Genomic DNA, 16,561 nt, shown 5'->3' with positions numbered 1-16,561 from the left:
ACTATATGGATGGCCATACCATAATAAACAATTAAGCATAAAAAAAACAATAGAAACAGGATTGCATTAAATAGATAATGAGAAAGAGTTACATTACAAGAATTGACCTGCGAAGGCTCCCAACAATGAGATTTAACCTCTCATTGTCATAAGAGACTTTACACTTTAGGGACTGATGTGAATAGAAAAAGAGGGATGAATAGAGGAGGAAAGATGAGATAATGGACAAAGAAGGAAGGTTTCCCCTATCATTAGACAAGCATGAACTGACCGCAAGACCTGTCTTACACGTTAGTTGTCCCAATCTTCAACTTTTTCTTCTAGTTTTTGTATCAATTTTCCTTTAAAACATTTGAAATCTTCTTTTAAACTCTATTAATAAAAAACTACAATGATATTAATTTCTTTATTATTTTTATTAAAAACAACAGTAAAGTAAAAAAATTACAATCATTCTTAACTAAAATTGACTATGAAATTAATTTAAATTTCAATGCTATTAAAGACTAAAATCAAATTTCACGGATTTTCTAAAGAATCAAAAACCCAATACTAAAATAGTATGAAATTCGTTTGACGAAAACTGCACAATTAGTTGGGGTGATTCCCATCAAACTTTTCTTTTTCTTAATTTTCAATTTATTTATTAATTGCATGCAACCATAGTTTTTTTTTAATGAATTTGTGTAGCAATATTCCGTACTATTTAATAATCCTCATAAGTAAAAATGTAAAATGAGGGTGAAGTAAAATATTAGAAAATTATTTTTTTTTTAAAAAAGTCTTTGAAAGCCTATATAAGTTTGAGAGTCATTAACATTTAACACGTAGGGAAGATATAAGTTGAAAGTCATTAACATGTAGTTATCGAAAAAAAAAGTCATTAACATTTAAGGGAGGATGGAAGGAATTAACATCTTTCCGTGCCCGTTAAAAGCAGTTTTGATTATTTGCACCTTTTTTCCCTCCGAAATATATAACACGCTTTTTACTTGTGCTCATTCTTTCTGGTAGTAGTTACACTAGAGTATCGAAGTATCGAAAGGTGTCATTTAACTGCTTTGATCTGTCTATGAAATCAGCATTCCATATTTCCACTTACAACTTTATTTGAAAAAACGACTTGTTTATCTATTTCCCATCCCAAGTTCAATAGAAATGTAACAACCAAATACGATTGCTCGTGACAACCCGCTCCTTAAATGTGTTTCTTCATTTCAAGTCTCTTCCATAAGCTTCTGTAAAATCCTCCAATATCGCATGCAAGAAGGGTTCATGTGAATTGCTCGAATAACCCATCTATGAGGACTCTGAGTGGACTCTATGCTAGCGTTTGGTCCAACTTTCAACTGTCGTGCAAGCATATGCATTTGAAAGTAGAGCTCTGCAGGCCTCATTTCTACGAAAAAGTAGCAGACATTAGACAGTACATCCACAAAAAGTATAGCAATATGGACATACACCAATTTCAAATACTGCATGATTTTCTACTGATCGGCTGGGGGTCAACTAATAAATCTCAAAGTAATCCAACTCAACCTTGCAATATTAGATAAAAGTTTGATTAATTTGGACAAGCTGAGATAATAATGCTGCAAAATTTGCTTAACACACACACAAACATGCAAAGTATAATGACAATCTTTTATATGGAATACAGTATAGAAACTTAATAACATTTAGCTCTCCAGTTACTCCTTCAATCCTTCCCTGCCACTTATACACAGAGAGGGAGAGAGAGAGAGTAGAAAACAAACCTGGTGGCCAATTATACCATTCAAGCCGAAGGTTTCTGTTCCACCTCTCCTTAGAACCATGGCTTCCTTCTGCTTGAGCTACCAATACCGAGACAAAAGGTAAGGGAATAAGTGAATGCTCATGAACTTTGGTAAGACTATTAATGGCCCGTGATAGGAACTGAGAACCATGGCACTGCCGAACAAGTTCCATACAGATGGCACCTACATAAAAAAATAAAAAAACAATATGATCGGATGGGAAGAGATGAGGGGGGAAACGATTCTAAATACAACTAACTGCAAAACAAAAGTATCAATAGAATCAGTACACCTAGTACTGAATCATTATTAATACTATCAGATTTTTGCTGTGCAAAAAAAAAAAGTATCAATAGAAGTTGTCGAGATATTGTGTGAAATATTATTGAGATATTTGGTATAATTAGGAAAGTATTATCCATTTATGTAATTAGGGAAATTCTGCTCCCTTTCCATAATTTCTATAAGTAGATTGACTCTAATGGGATTGAAGATTCCTTGTATATTTATGGTACTGTTATCACGGATGAACACATCACTCTTTAGTTTCAACAGAAGTAATTTCCTGAAGTATTTCAAGTGGTAACATGATACAATGTAGAAAGCATGCAACAGTTAGTTAAATGAAGGTCTCACCCATAACAAATACATACCATGACATAGAAAGAGGCAGCTCTCAAAACCTGCTAATGAACAAGCCTGTGCCATGAAATCTTCTGCTGAGACTAAATCCCTCTTCTGCAAGGAAATCATACCTCTCACCAGGTTATATACAGCCATCCACATATTGCACAACTTTCCACTTCTTTTAACACATTCTTCAAAGTTCAAGTCTATGGTATTTGAATCAATTTGCAGTTCATATTGACATTCCATAAGTTTGAGACAGATCCAACCAATGTGATAATCTGTCTTGAGCTCCAAACACCTTATATATTCTTTTTGAAAACTTAGATGATCACCTTTCATGGCATACACACGGCATAATAGTAGATGCGCAAAGAATAAATAATCATCAGGAAGCACAAGTTCAGAAGCCTTTTTGGCATGGGTGATACAAGTCATATGATTCCCACATTGTAAACTGATCTCAGAAGCACAAAGTAGAAGTTGGAAGTATCTATATCGATACAACATTTCTGTCCTACTATACAAATCATTTGAAAGAGCAGCATGAGTTAGACGATTTAGTATGCGACAAAGATGATGAGGAAATCTTTGCTCACGTGCCCTCTGAAGATAGTTAAGAACAAGCAAGTAGCGGGAATCATGATTCCATGGTTTCTGATGAAAGCACCTGCAATTTTGAGAAAATGTAACATGACTGGTAACAAATTCTCAGCTATATTCCCAAGAACAGAAAACTACAATTCTTGTACTCATATTTGACCCCAAGAAATACTTATTTTCCCCATATAACATGAAACAAATTCATAAAGCAGCAATATATATGCATATTCTGACTAGGAAGAATTAAAAAGAAATATTATAACATCAAATTTTTGGGGCAAATACAGGGCATAAAGGAAGATAACAATAGTACTTCTGCAGGTGTCTGATAGCTCCGGGATGATTAGAACACTGCTTTGTACATGTTGGAAAGGTGAACTTTGGAATGCTGTTGCCAGTGGTATAGCAAGCAACTGCTCCTGCACCATGAATATCAGAAGCTGATTTGAAACCTTTTTGATCGGAAAGATCAAGATGGTCAAGTTTACAACACCTTGTTGCCACATGACAATTGTTTAACTCCTTACTGGATACCATGAGGTAGCCAAGAAGGTTCCTGCTCCCAGAGAAATGTGCAATAGAAAGGATGTCAGCAAAAGCAAAGCTAGCAAGATTGGATTAACAGTATTAAAAAATTGGGGCAATGAAAAAAACACCAACAAAGACTCATTTCCAAACAGTTGGGAGGCAGGGTATGTTTATTAGAATTAAATAGTATGGAAGAGTTATTAGTTGATTGTTATTTATCCTCCTATTGCCAACTTAAAAGTCTTAAGTGAGGGAGGAGAGAAACAGGGGTAAAGGGGTGATAGAGTGCATATTGGGAAAAACACAAGTCTCACATCGACTAGAAATAAGGCCAAGATAGATTATATAAGCGGAGGACAACCCTCACCCTTTGAGCTAGCTTTTGGGGTTGAGTTAGGCTTAAACTTATATTCTAAGATGGTATTAGAGTCTATCCTAGATCTAGGGATAGAAATGAGCCGAGCAGCTTGCCAAGGGCCTTTGGCTCGGCCTATTTAAGGCTCGGCTCGACTTGTTTACTCTAAATGCTAAGCTCAAGCTTTTTAAAAAGTTTTTTTATCAGTCAAACCCAAACTATAAAAAAAACTTGTTAAACTTGACAAGTCGACCTGTTTAAGTAATAGTAATAATAATAATATATTATTATTATTAAATAAAAAACTTTTAAAACTCTTAGTGAAATCAGAATTAGAGGATTATCTCAAGGAGAATGTTTATATTCCTGAAACTAGTAACTCTTCTTTTAGTGTGTTAGAGTGGTGGAGGAACAATAGCCTAAAATACAAGGTTTTATTAAAGATGGCGGGTGACATACTAGCTATTCCAATATCAACAGTAGCTTCAGAGTCTACATTTAGTGCTGGGGGTAGGGTAATTGATGAGTATCGTTCTAAACTAAATGGAGTGCGGGAAGGTGACGCTCGCCAGAAATGGAGCATTCGGAGCAACGTCATTTGCAGGAGCATTGTTTTTTGGAATAGTACCAGTACCAGCAGTGGAAACGTTGATCAGAGGAACATTCATGTCAGTGGAGATAGGCGGGGTTGGAGGGAAGAAGTAGCAAATCAAAGAGAAAGTGAGATCGCAAGTGAGGAACGATCACAGATCAAAGAAGAGATCACACACCAAAGAGAGAGATCGCAATCGAAGAGCAATTGTAAAAACCCTAGCCAATCGAAGAGAGAGAAATCACAGATCTGTGTGGATTGAACCGAAGCTTTGATACCATGACAGATTTTGAGAGAGAATGAAAAATGAGTTTCTCATTATTCTGAAATGAATTTTACAGAGTTACAAAGTAAGTATTATCTATATATAGAGATCATACTATCCTAAGTCACTAGAGTGAACAACAGCTGTCACTTAACTAACCAGAGAGGTTAGTGACTGACTCGATAAAAGAAAAAGATTACAATTGAGTCATGGAGTAAGACTACTCTAATATTCAGGTTGGACGAAATTTGGTATCTTGGAAAATTAAAAAGCAAAATGAGGTAACAAGATCAAGTGCGGAAGCAAAATGCAGGGCTATGGCAATAGTGACTTGTGAACTCATATGGCTGAAACAGCTTCTAAGGGAGCTCAGGTTTGAAGAGACTACACGGATGACTCTTATATGTGACAATACCTCTAATCCTGTCTTCCATGAGAGGACCAAGCATATTGAGGTCAATTGCCATTTCATCCAAGAGAAGATCAAGTCAGGAGATACTTCCACAAGTTTTGTCAACTCTTTTTTTTTGCTCAGCAAAAATAGATAATTATATTATATGCAGAGTACCAGGGGTACTGAAAATACATAAAGTTTTGTCAACTCTAGTGACCAACTGGCTGATATCTTTACTTAAATCTCCAAGGGGGGCCAAGAATTGCTTTTATTTGTAACAAGCAGGACACATATGACTTATATGCTCTAGCTTGAGGGGGAGTGTTGAGTTATGGTAATAAATATAGTTTTTATAGGCACATAATCTCTATTTTAGAGGAAACAGAATATCCTCTATTTATGTGTAATAAATTCAATAAGGCTATATAAACACTCACCCGTTGTGTATTCAGACACAATTGCAACACAATATGCCTCTGTTTTCTTTCTCTTTTAACAATACTCAACAGGGTAATATGTCTGTCACTGAGTATTTTAATATGATGGTTGAATTGTGGGAAGTAATGATCTATTCTATACTTTCATGGAAACGCTCTGAAGATAAATTGTTCTAGGGCTTGTACTAGTACTTGATCAAATTTGGCTATTAGATAAGAAATTGTATGTTACATCCTATTAATATATTTTCAGTTCATTATTCTTAACCTTTTTTCTCTCTTCTTTCTTCCCTAACCCTAAACCTATTAACACGGGTCATATTAAAATCGAGTGAAACTATAAGGATAAAATGATTAATTGAAACTTAAAATCTATTAAGATACTGATCTTGTTATAAAAAATCTACCTTATCAAACTACAGTTAGGGAACATGTGCAGAGCTTTTTTGAGGTGAGCAACTCCACTCTGAATGTCAAGGCAGCAATCAGACTCATTTTTCACCTAACCAAACCATACAATGACATTTTTCCAAGTTGCCTTCATTTAGATCATTTGTTGGGGTAGCAAACGAAACAGGAAGAATCAAAATTAAGAGGCAAAAAAATACCAGTTTACTTAGTGCTATTAAAAGGTGCATCCCAGCAATTTCTTCATGATACTTGAGAAAATATCGGCTACTTGAGACAACAAATCCAAGACGATTTTGTCTATCAAGAGCATTGATAGCTGTCATAACAAAACTAACTTTTGAACTTTGAAATAGTTCCTTTGGCATTTTCACAATGCTTGTGATGGCTGCATCCAGTCCACGTATGTAGTATACTAATCTACAAATGAAACATATAGATGTTGCCACAGATGTCTTTTGCATAGAAGAAAGAGTTGCAGCGAGACTTCTAGCTACAGAGAGAGCCAAATCATTTTCACCAAGTTGCCACAATGAGAAACCATATACTTGTAAGCCTTCATCATCAAGTGCCCCTTAAAAATACATCAAACATTGGTGTTAACAAAAAATGAAAAATTCAAATAAATTTTCACCATTCTCATTCAAAATATCCTTCACAAAAAAATCACAGGCTATAAAACATAAGCAAAAAATCCCCGAATCACATGCTTTACATTTGGCAGTTCACACTAACACAGCTTCAATTAACTTTATAACTCATTCTTATGAATTCTGAACAAAAATCAGAAAATGTATCATGAAAAGGAATAATTTTAGTAATAGTGATTTAATATTCAATCCCAACAGGGCAGCTTAAAATTTTGAAATATAAAACAATTAAATTGAAGATCTCAAACAGGTGAATTGCAAAATCTGGATCTGAACCTTCTTTCTTCAAATGTTCACATTCCTGCAAAGCATCAGCAGCATTCCCTGCCTGTATCAAATAGAATGAGTTAGGAATATCATTAAGGGGTTTAGAAAATACAAGACTGACATCTCTAGTATAGTTTACCTTAGAAAGGGATCTGGCCAAATTGATTGATATTTCCCTGATATGTGAGTTGTGAATACTCCGTGAGCCAATGTTAATTGCATGACGTGCTAACCTATAAAAAGTAGAAGCAGACTTATAATCATTTCGAGCCTCACAAACCAGCCCATGTAAATTATGGGATTCAGGATAGTGAGGAGAAAGCTGCACAGCCTGCTGAATAGCTCCAAAAACCTGCGATGAGTAAATGCACCATTGACATGAATTTCAAGGTAGGCAGCAGCTTCAGAAGAGGCATCACCACAGCAAATCACTAATCTACAATATAATCTAACCTGAGAAGATGAGAGATGTCCACTCAACAAAGCAAGCTTAGTGAGCCCAAGTTGGAATTCAGCTAACTGCACAGTAATCAATAAATATTTTAAAGAAAGTAACAATTCAACACATACAAGAGAAAAATATTTGCTAAAATAATGTATCCGATAATTTCTTCTTTTCCATCCTGGATTTGTAACACTGACATCCTAATATTCAACTAAACAATGATAAATAAACACAATATCCCAACAATAGAACTATATGTGTCTGTGTATGTTAACTGATAGGAATCGGTAAATTACAGGCATTATCTGCACAGCCCGTGAACAGCTCTCAAATGCCTCATCTGATTCAAGCTCCCTACTATATAAAGACAACATATAGTTAGAAAAACAGTGAACATTGACATAGACTAAACTACCTTCTACATGCTACTGCTATATGATAATGCAAAAATAAATGAAAGTAAAATTATACCCCACACAAGACTCAAATGACATGCTTGCCCATGGCAATGCAAGGCCAGGATCAATACTTCTAGCACGATCAAACATTTGCCTTGCCAATTGCTTTTCATCCACTTTACGATACAGCTGAAAACATTCGACAAACACATAGGCTGAAAAAATTGCACAAAGAATTTCCAATGTCTTTCATACAATGTTGTGCATCACAATATGTACCAAAGGCATAGAGGTTGCGATGCTAACAAACCATGCATAACTTGGGATAGACACCCACTTTCATCTAAGGTGTGTTTTAGGAGAAATAGGTGATTACTTACACCTTGTACGTGGCAGGTAGTAAGGCAAACAAGAAGGCAGGATATTAAAAGGGCAGGAAGAGAGGAGGGGGAGCATGAGTTGAGTGACAAAGGAATGGGTATAGGCTTTCCTCTGCATTGACAAAACTCTAGATTTATCTTTTATTTTCTGTATTTTTCTCTTGTATGGAGCTTTTTTTTTTTTTTGATCAGCAAAAATAATATATTTATAAAAGTACCAGAGGTACTGAAAAAAATAACATAGATAGTTCCATGCTCATGGTTCCAGTAAAAACTACACCAGTTTGAAGAGGAACCATTGAAAGGCTACAAAATAAAACTAAAGATCTGCAGCAGCTCCTACTGGGAGCCACTGAGGCCTAGCCCAAAAAACCTTCTCTAATGTGAGATGACCAAAGATTAAAAGGGAGCTTAAAATCCTTATCCAAATTTGAGAGCCAAGACCACACTAAAAAAACTGCATCATCAACAAGTTTGCTGCCATTAAAGGAATCATTGGAGAAAAGAATTCTGTTTCTCATCTTCCATATAGACCAAACAACAGCCATCCACCAAGTTTGCCACCTTCCTCTTCTAAGCCCTTCCACTTGCACAAAAGAGTGCTGAAGAAAATGTTGGATTGGATTAGAGGGGAACACCAAAGAGATATTCAGCCAAGACAAAGTCTCCCACCAAAATCTTCACTTTTTTCTTATTAGTTAAAATCAGTTTCTAGCAAATAGGTATCAAGCTCCAGACTGTGGATACTGAATTCAAACACATTTGCACAGCATGATAGGAGGAAGCAACAGGCACCTGTTTGGGCTCTAAGAGGTTGCACTCTCAGCTGATGGCAATGGTGAAATGTCCACATTCCCAATGGGACTTGGGAAGCCTTCTGGAAGGTGGGATCAAATGATTTCTCTGATGTGGATCAACTAGTATTTGACTAGGACGGCGTAATGGAACTTTTTTAAGCAAGAAATTACCCAGAGTTAAATGATAATTAATGACCATCAGATACCAAAAGCAACAGAGTCTTCGACATTTTTATTTAAGACACCAAAAATCACCATTAGTGTGTTTGAAATGAGGAAAAAAAAGGGATTTGATTTATTTGATTTGTAAATCTAATCATGTGATGGAAAACATGTAAATAGTGTTTAGGTTCTTTATATATAAGCTAATCATAATCATGTAATTACAGCAAATATCCTGTGAACCTATTTGCCTGCCACTGCGCCACCTATTCACCGGTGTGCCATGCGACCAGAATCACTGCCCTCTGGCAACCACCGTGCCACCAACTGCAGCCTTCCTAGCATTTCTCTTGTTAAAATGTCTCACATCAGCAAGGAAAATGGTCAAATAAATCTATATGAGACTTGGGTAACCCACTCTCCTTGAGCTAGTTTTTGAGGTTGCGGTAGGCTCAATCCATTTCTAACATGGTATTGAAGCCTCTTTGACCAAGAGTCTAGAGTTAAATCCCCATTGCCCCCATTGTTCTAATAAAAATGTTCAATTTTAGCACAAGGTAGGTAGGCCTGTGAATTCTCCATGCCTCAAGCCCAAAGGGCTATTGCGTGAAGAAGCGTATTAGATATAAAACCATTCATGTGTCTTCATATAACAGCTTAATTCAAAAATAAACATACAACTGTCAACATTTTGGAATTGTTGGTTCATGATCTGGTATTAGAGCATCTAATCTTTGATGATGGCTACATATATCCAATCCTACAAACTTCACACTCCAAATGTCCAAACTTGGGCAAGAGGGAGTATGTTAAGGAGTCCCAAACTTGTTTTTCTTGAGTTAAGTTTTGAAATCGAGTTAAACTCGATCCATTTCTAATACAATTGGTAAGATTTGATTTGACTTATTTTTTATTACATAGATAATGTTGACCTTACTAACATTTTTAATTTACGATTTATCAGGGTAAAAATGTAAAAAAGAATAGCCAACATTGCACCTGTTAACACAAACATTATTTTAAAAAAAATAACTAACATACCCTGGTGTCAGAAGGCTCCTCGCTATGCAAAGGTATGGGGGAGGGTCATTGTACGCAGTCATACCTTTGCATATGCAAAGAAGTTGTTTCTGGATTCGAACCAATCACCAATCGGTCACCAAGGCACAACTTTACCACTACGCCAAGGCTTATCCTCTAACACAAACTTATTATTGGTTAAAATTCATGTGGAACCCACCAAATAAGGTAGGTAATACTCCACATTTAGTAGGTCCCATTCCTCATTAAATTTGTCCCGCTTAAATTTACACTGATAAGTGTGTTGGAAAGAATGTGTCTAAGAGAAAGAGTGTTTTGCTAGCCTAACATCCATCAAATGTAAAATAATAAAATAAAATCAATTCTTTTTTAAGTAAGTTCCATACATAAGCATGTTTTCCAAATCAATTTGAATCCCATTTTGTTTGCATTAGTTCAAAACATACAATTCTTTTTTGTGATGACATAGTCATGGGATTGGGTGAGACGATGGACAAAAAGTAGGTTAAAAGGACAACCGGGTACATATAAGACTAACTCAACGGTGAGTGAAGGAAGAGGATATGTGGTGCCAATACCTTTTGATGGTGTTTGAGAACCATCGGCAGAAGTTATAGTGGGTAAATGACCTGATGTAGAAAGAGAAGAAAAAAGGGAACGATTACCAGAAATGTGGTCGAACGCACCAGAGTCAAGCACCCAAGGAACCAAAGGAGTTTGAGATATGCAAGCAAATGAGTTACCGGTGTGAGCAACCAAAGCAGTAGAGTCGGGGGTTCTGGCAACCTGCAAACCAATGGCCAAAATCCACTAGGTACCAGTATACGCCATGATTGGTGAAAAAAAAGGAAATTTGAACACATCAAACAAGGCCTGAAACATGTTGTCTGCACTATGGGGTCCACCAAACAATGTTTGATTATGACAAAACTCAAGGGGTAGGCTCGCCTAGGGTAGATGAAGTTGTTGCCAGAATGAAGATGCCACAAGCCGGGAGAACTTCCAATGCTGATGTTGTTTGGCACGCCTAGGAAACGTGCGTGAAGGCCCGTTTGGTGTCAAATGGTGAAGCCATCAATGGCATTGGGTATATCGACGGCTGGTGCTCCTGATAGTGGGTTCTTCGGCCAGAGATGTTGCCGGAGAGACGACAGTCGCCAAAAAACAAGGCGGTGATAGGATAGCAAACCAGAGAATGACACGGTTCGCGAAAAATTTATCTTCTGGGGACAGGGGGTCCTGCCGGGTAATCACGGTTCCAAAAGATGCCTCAGCCGAGCTCTGGATACCATGTTACAAAAGAAGAACCAGCGGCATAATTAGGCTGAAACAATGTCTAAATGACACTACGGAGATGGTTTATATAGACTGGTAGTATTGAATACACATAATTAGAGGATATTCAGTTTCCTCTAAATCGGAAATCAAATCATTATATGTTAAATTCTTGATTCTCAAGGGTCTCCATTGTTTCTTATCAGTAGAAATCAGTTTCTAACAACTTACTATTAAGTTCCTTCTTTTCTCTGCCATATCAACTTCTCAAAAAAGCAATTTGATGGGAACAACCACTAATGACGATGAAAATAATCAAGTCAGGTTTTTACTTGTTTCTAATGACACATGACAATACCTTCCCAAGATATCCCCAAGCAACAGCTAGAGATACATTCAATTGCAATGCTCTGATCAAAGCATGTTGATTTAGTGCATTATGATCAGACAAACACCCCAATGCCAGCCAGAACTCATAACTATCACCTTCAAGTAGCAAGGCTCCCATAGACATCTTCTCTGCCAATTGCCTGCTAAAACAACTAAGTTGAGGGGAGCACAATAGTCAAGAACGTCATTAAAAATAACTAGATTGCATACAACATACCATGCATTTATGTCTTGCTTGTAATTTTTGTCCAATGACGTGATAAGATCTGAAATCACAGCAATATCAGCATAGATGTTTGCTTGCCAGGGAGACAAGTGCGACGCTCGTTGATATGAAAACCTTGCATGTTTTGCAGCCAAAAAGCAGGTCCTCCTCCAAGAAATGATAGAAGCACTGAAAGCTTCCTTATTAGCTTCCAATTCTTGGACATCCTCAATCCAAGGATAGCATCTAGCATATGCAAGCTACCACAGACCAAAATAAAATAGCATTGAATAATACATGAGCAGTGAAGAAAAATCCATGTCATCATACATATGGACAAGTATTTAATGCACTGCTGCAACAAATAATACCTAACAATAGAAGAAAAAAACAATGAAAACTTTTGAAGACTAAAAAGGTAAATCATACCTGAATATCAGCATGTAGTTTCCAAATACATGAGATATTTCTTAAAAAATAAGCACTTGCCCTTGCAACCTCAGATGCTTCCTGCAGTCAGTTCAATGATGTTTCCTAAATGTTGCCAAATGGAAGTGTGTCTAACATAATAAGAAACAACATAAAAATCATCAAAAACAAAAATTTGAAGAGAAAAACCTCTAACAGTGAAGCCCCCCATTGATATGCTCCTAGGTTAATGCAATCTTTTGCCAAACCAAGCAGCCCCAAAGCAAGTCCATATTGTGCAGGCACACACCGTGGTGAAATCTCCAAAGCTTGTCGAAATTGTTCAACTCCCTTCATGTAGAAAGGCTCACAATTTAGACATATCTTTAATAAATTGAAACAGCTGAACACTAATCAAACAACTTCATCGTATATTTGTTAGATACAGTACACTTTCAGATTTTTCAAGTATGGATTTAGAGACAGTAATTTATATCGTCTTATGCACTTCCTAGGTGCTCTAATTTGATAAAACTATAAAAGAACTAAACATAAGTCCTGCCATAACCAGTAGAAAACACTTCCTGTAACGAGGCAATAAGACTATACTAAATTCAAATTTCAAAGACCAGATAATGCTAACTAAAGACCCACAATCCATCCATTAGTTTGTATTGAAGGATAAAATTGTACAACTGAAGAACTTCTGCTTACAATACCTATATATACTGCAAAAGCTCAACCAAGTGAGAAGTCAGTTATAACTGTCTGACAATGACAGTTATAACTGACTATAACAGAAAGCAGAAAATTGGCAAGGCAAAAACAACAGCTATCAAGAAGAGTTATTCTCTCACAAGTTTAGCTATTTTTCAATCCAGAAAATCAGATTGTATTAAACTATTTATATGAGAATTCTGCAGCAGGAGAACACAGTTTTGATCTACATTTTTCAGAGTCTATCACCGCTTTGATACGATATTGAAATTATGGGGTTTAGATAAGGAAGGAATGAAAAAGAGGAATAAACTATAATGAACTATATGAGATTTGAATGATATGAAGTGTGTAAAGTACATAGTAATACCCATTTAGTATTTATACTAATAATTGGGGAATGGGGAGTGTTCAGTAAACTTTAAAAGCTAGCTAGTTAGGTAAGATTAAGAATGCACGATTGTTGTCAAGCTTTTCAGCTACTAGATAAGAGAATTGCACCGGTGCTGCCAGAGGAAGCAGGGATGATGAAGGAGAAGAAGGATTCACCGCTATGCGGGCGCAAATGTTGATTGCCTTGGCATAAAATGCAGCGGCGGAGGTTGTGATGCGAGCGATTCAGATCACAGAGGTGGTAAGGTGCATGTTGTGACAGAGATGTTGAATTAGGTGGTGTTGGTGGTGGTGTAGGATCAGACACCATTGTTGAGGCTTCTTAAGCTCCAGATACCATATAAGTGTTTGAGTATTGAGAGAAAAGGAGAGAAAGAGAAATAGATTTCTGAAGTTGTAACATAATTCTATTCCATTTAACATTCTGTGATCGGTTCCATCTTGTACCCTTTTAAACTAGTTTGAAAGTTGTCAAACACCCCATCAGGCCAATTACTAGTATAGTACCACAATTTACCATCATTGCATCAAACTGATGGAAAACAAATGGAAGAAAGAATTCAACCACTGAGAACAACAATTCTGGATGAGAAAGGCATCAGGATAACGACTAATGATTAGCAAAGTGTACCTTGCTAAATGAACCAAGAGTCACAGAGATATTTCCACTTTCCACCAAAGCAAAGACCATTGTATCATCCAACTCAATTGCACGGCCATAAGACTGATGAAGAACCCATAACCCATAAGTAAAACAGCAATTGAGAGATCCATCGTCCAGAAGATATAAAAGGGATCCAAGCAAAGGAGCTACCTTTATAGCTGCAGTAAACCTGCCCAGTCGCTGATAAGCAAGGCCCAAAGCCTAACAAAATTTTAAATATTTATAAAGAAAAATATATGGAAAGGAAAATTCAATGGAAGGAAAGAGAGTAGAAAATTACTTCCCACAAATCAGCACATGTAGGATAGCCTCTAAGAGCATGTTGAAGACTCAGAACAGCTTCAGACCATTTCTTTTGATGAACCTGTTAAGTAACGAATAAAAAACAATAAATGGCAGGTGTCAACCCTGTTTAAATAAAGAGAGGTTTGTTGAGGTCCTGAGGATATAGACAGATGTCAAAAGAATTTCAAATTGAAAGTTAAATTGGTTGATCTTTTTTGACATGAAAATTCTGTATAATGCAGCTGTAATGCAAGTCTACAAAGTGCACTAGAAACGGGTGTGATCTACAGAAAAGGTGAAAGTGTGATTCTGCCTTAATAAATTCTAAAAAAAGAAGAAGAAAATCGAAAGAAAAAACCTGCAGGAAACCCAATCTTCGGAAAGCCCAGAAAGCCCTCGGTGACATTTCAGAAGCTTCCCGGCATACCACCACCTCCAAACTCTCCTTTCCGCCTTGGTCAAGTAAATTGCACAGCGCTTCCTGGTATGAAGGGGGGAAAATCAGAGTTAAGTGAAACAGAGCAAAATTACTGTTTCATGTTTCCATGATGTGAAGGTAATTATTGAACTTTAAAATGGAACAGAGGAGAAAACACAATGCTTACCCCAGACTCGGAATCATCGGGATTGAGAACAACAGCTCGTTGGTAACACTTAATAGCTCTCTGAGTATCAAGGGAAACGCCGCCATAATAATGGCCCAGATATTTGAAGCAGTCTCCATTCTTAGGGTTTAATTTGGCCGATAGAATAAAATGTTGAGCAGCTTTTTCCTTCGCTTCTCCTCCTTTTTCCCACAAGAACACGCCCTAAATGAAATCATAGTGTCGTTTATTAAGAATGAATAACTCGAAAGTGCAGCAGCGGGAATAAATTAAGAACGAATGCATACAATATCAAAATGTATCGAGGCGTCATCTGAGGAATCCTGCAAGCGTCGGAAGAGATGTTCCGCCCCTTCTTCCTCCTGAGGGAATAAAATAAATTTATATGATGATTGATGGAAGAAGCCCTGAAAATAGGTTTAAGGAAATACAAAAGCTAAGAACCTACTATGTCTGTACGTGAGTCCATGGGGTCGTTGGCACACTGATGCTCGATAAGCAGGACTGCAATAAGCAACAGCACCGTTTACATGAAGGCTTGACTTGTAAAATTTAAAAAGTAACCAAAGCATTTCGAAAACATAAATTAAAGGAGGATAATAAAATTTTTAAAATTTAACTTAGCAAAATCAAATAATTGAAAACACAATTGACTACAAGTAAGATTAAACTTTTTAAAATAATTAATGTCACGATCCACCCTTAGATCATCATTGGCACATAGACTATGATTTCTTTAGTCTAGTCAATCTACCCTATACAAAATAACCTGTAAAAGAACATATAATATATATGGACAAATCTATATAAATATATCTTATTCCATACATTTAATGACCCTTAACATATTGTACAAAATATCCACAAATAACAATATTGATTATAAGTATTAATCATCAAGTGTCTCAAAACATCATAAGTACATCCTCATCTCATATTTATAAGAGAGGATCATTTAAATTTCAAAATAAGGAAATTCTCTCTAACTCTATTACTACCCTGGTCCCTATAGATGCATTATACTGCCAAAATATTCATCAAACGCAATAGAAACTTACCAAAAGATAATCAAATTCTTGGGTACGTCAGCAAATTCCAAGAAGTCAGTTACTTCACTACAGTGTATCTAAGAAAAATGAAATAAAATAGGGGGTAAGTCACAAGAACTTAGTGAGAGCATAACGTACAAAGCGGACAGGAAGGAGAACACCATTTAGCATGAGTTTTTTCATCCCAAGAAATGTTATAATGACATTAGATAAATAATAAACAAAAATACACTTGCTTTTAGAAATCAATGTACTCAAGGAATGTAATTTCAAAATTTCTGATAACCTGGTATCCAAAATAATTACTTTAAAATCAAACATTCATTCTACTATGTGCACATAGACCACATTATCTCTTTGTTGTGATGAACAATAATTATATAACTACGGCATTTAACTCGTAGACTGCATTATCTCTTCGTTGTCGTGAACGAAACATATAA

The 16,561-nt window shown here is 36.3% G+C and overlaps 1 protein-coding gene across 6 annotated transcripts; it reads right to left on the bottom strand.

The window, feature by feature from the left end:
• Positions 1-864: 864 nt before the first annotated feature.
• Positions 865-15,630, bottom strand: LOC114368305 (tetratricopeptide repeat protein SKI3). 6 transcript variants are annotated; one of them, XM_028325619.1, is made up of 22 exons: positions 15,518-15,630; positions 15,357-15,431; positions 15,070-15,273; positions 14,823-14,945; positions 14,460-14,543; positions 14,330-14,380; positions 14,147-14,239; positions 12,616-12,756; positions 12,427-12,507; positions 12,010-12,257; positions 11,761-11,935; positions 7,821-7,936; positions 7,646-7,706; positions 7,358-7,423; positions 7,044-7,256; positions 6,914-6,965; positions 6,188-6,561; positions 5,987-6,081; positions 3,322-3,564; positions 2,432-3,075; positions 1,758-1,961; positions 865-1,399 (listed from the first exon to the last, which is right to left on the bottom strand). In XM_028325619.1, exons 1-22 carry the CDS (start codon positions 15,536-15,538, stop codon positions 1,218-1,220), a joined length of 3,546 nt encoding a protein of 1,181 aa, XP_028181420.1. In that variant the 5' UTR covers positions 15,539-15,630; the 3' UTR covers positions 865-1,217. The 6 variants fall into 6 exon arrangements, with proteins under 6 accessions (XP_028181420.1, XP_028181428.1, XP_028181424.1 ...); XM_028325627.1 differs by having other exon boundaries at positions 1,024-1,399; positions 7,646-7,703; XM_028325623.1 differs by having other exon boundaries at positions 1,024-1,399; positions 11,761-11,932.
• Between the last annotated feature and the right edge of the window lie 931 nt (positions 15,631-16,561).

The sequence above is a fragment of the Glycine soja genome, chromosome 1 (genome assembly GCF_004193775.1).
Source record: "Glycine soja cultivar W05 chromosome 1, ASM419377v2, whole genome shotgun sequence".
Classification (NCBI taxonomy): Eukaryota; Viridiplantae; Streptophyta; class Magnoliopsida; order Fabales; family Fabaceae; genus Glycine; species Glycine soja.
Note: the sequence above shows the minus strand (reverse complement) of the source record. Positions and strands in the feature narration are given on the sequence as shown.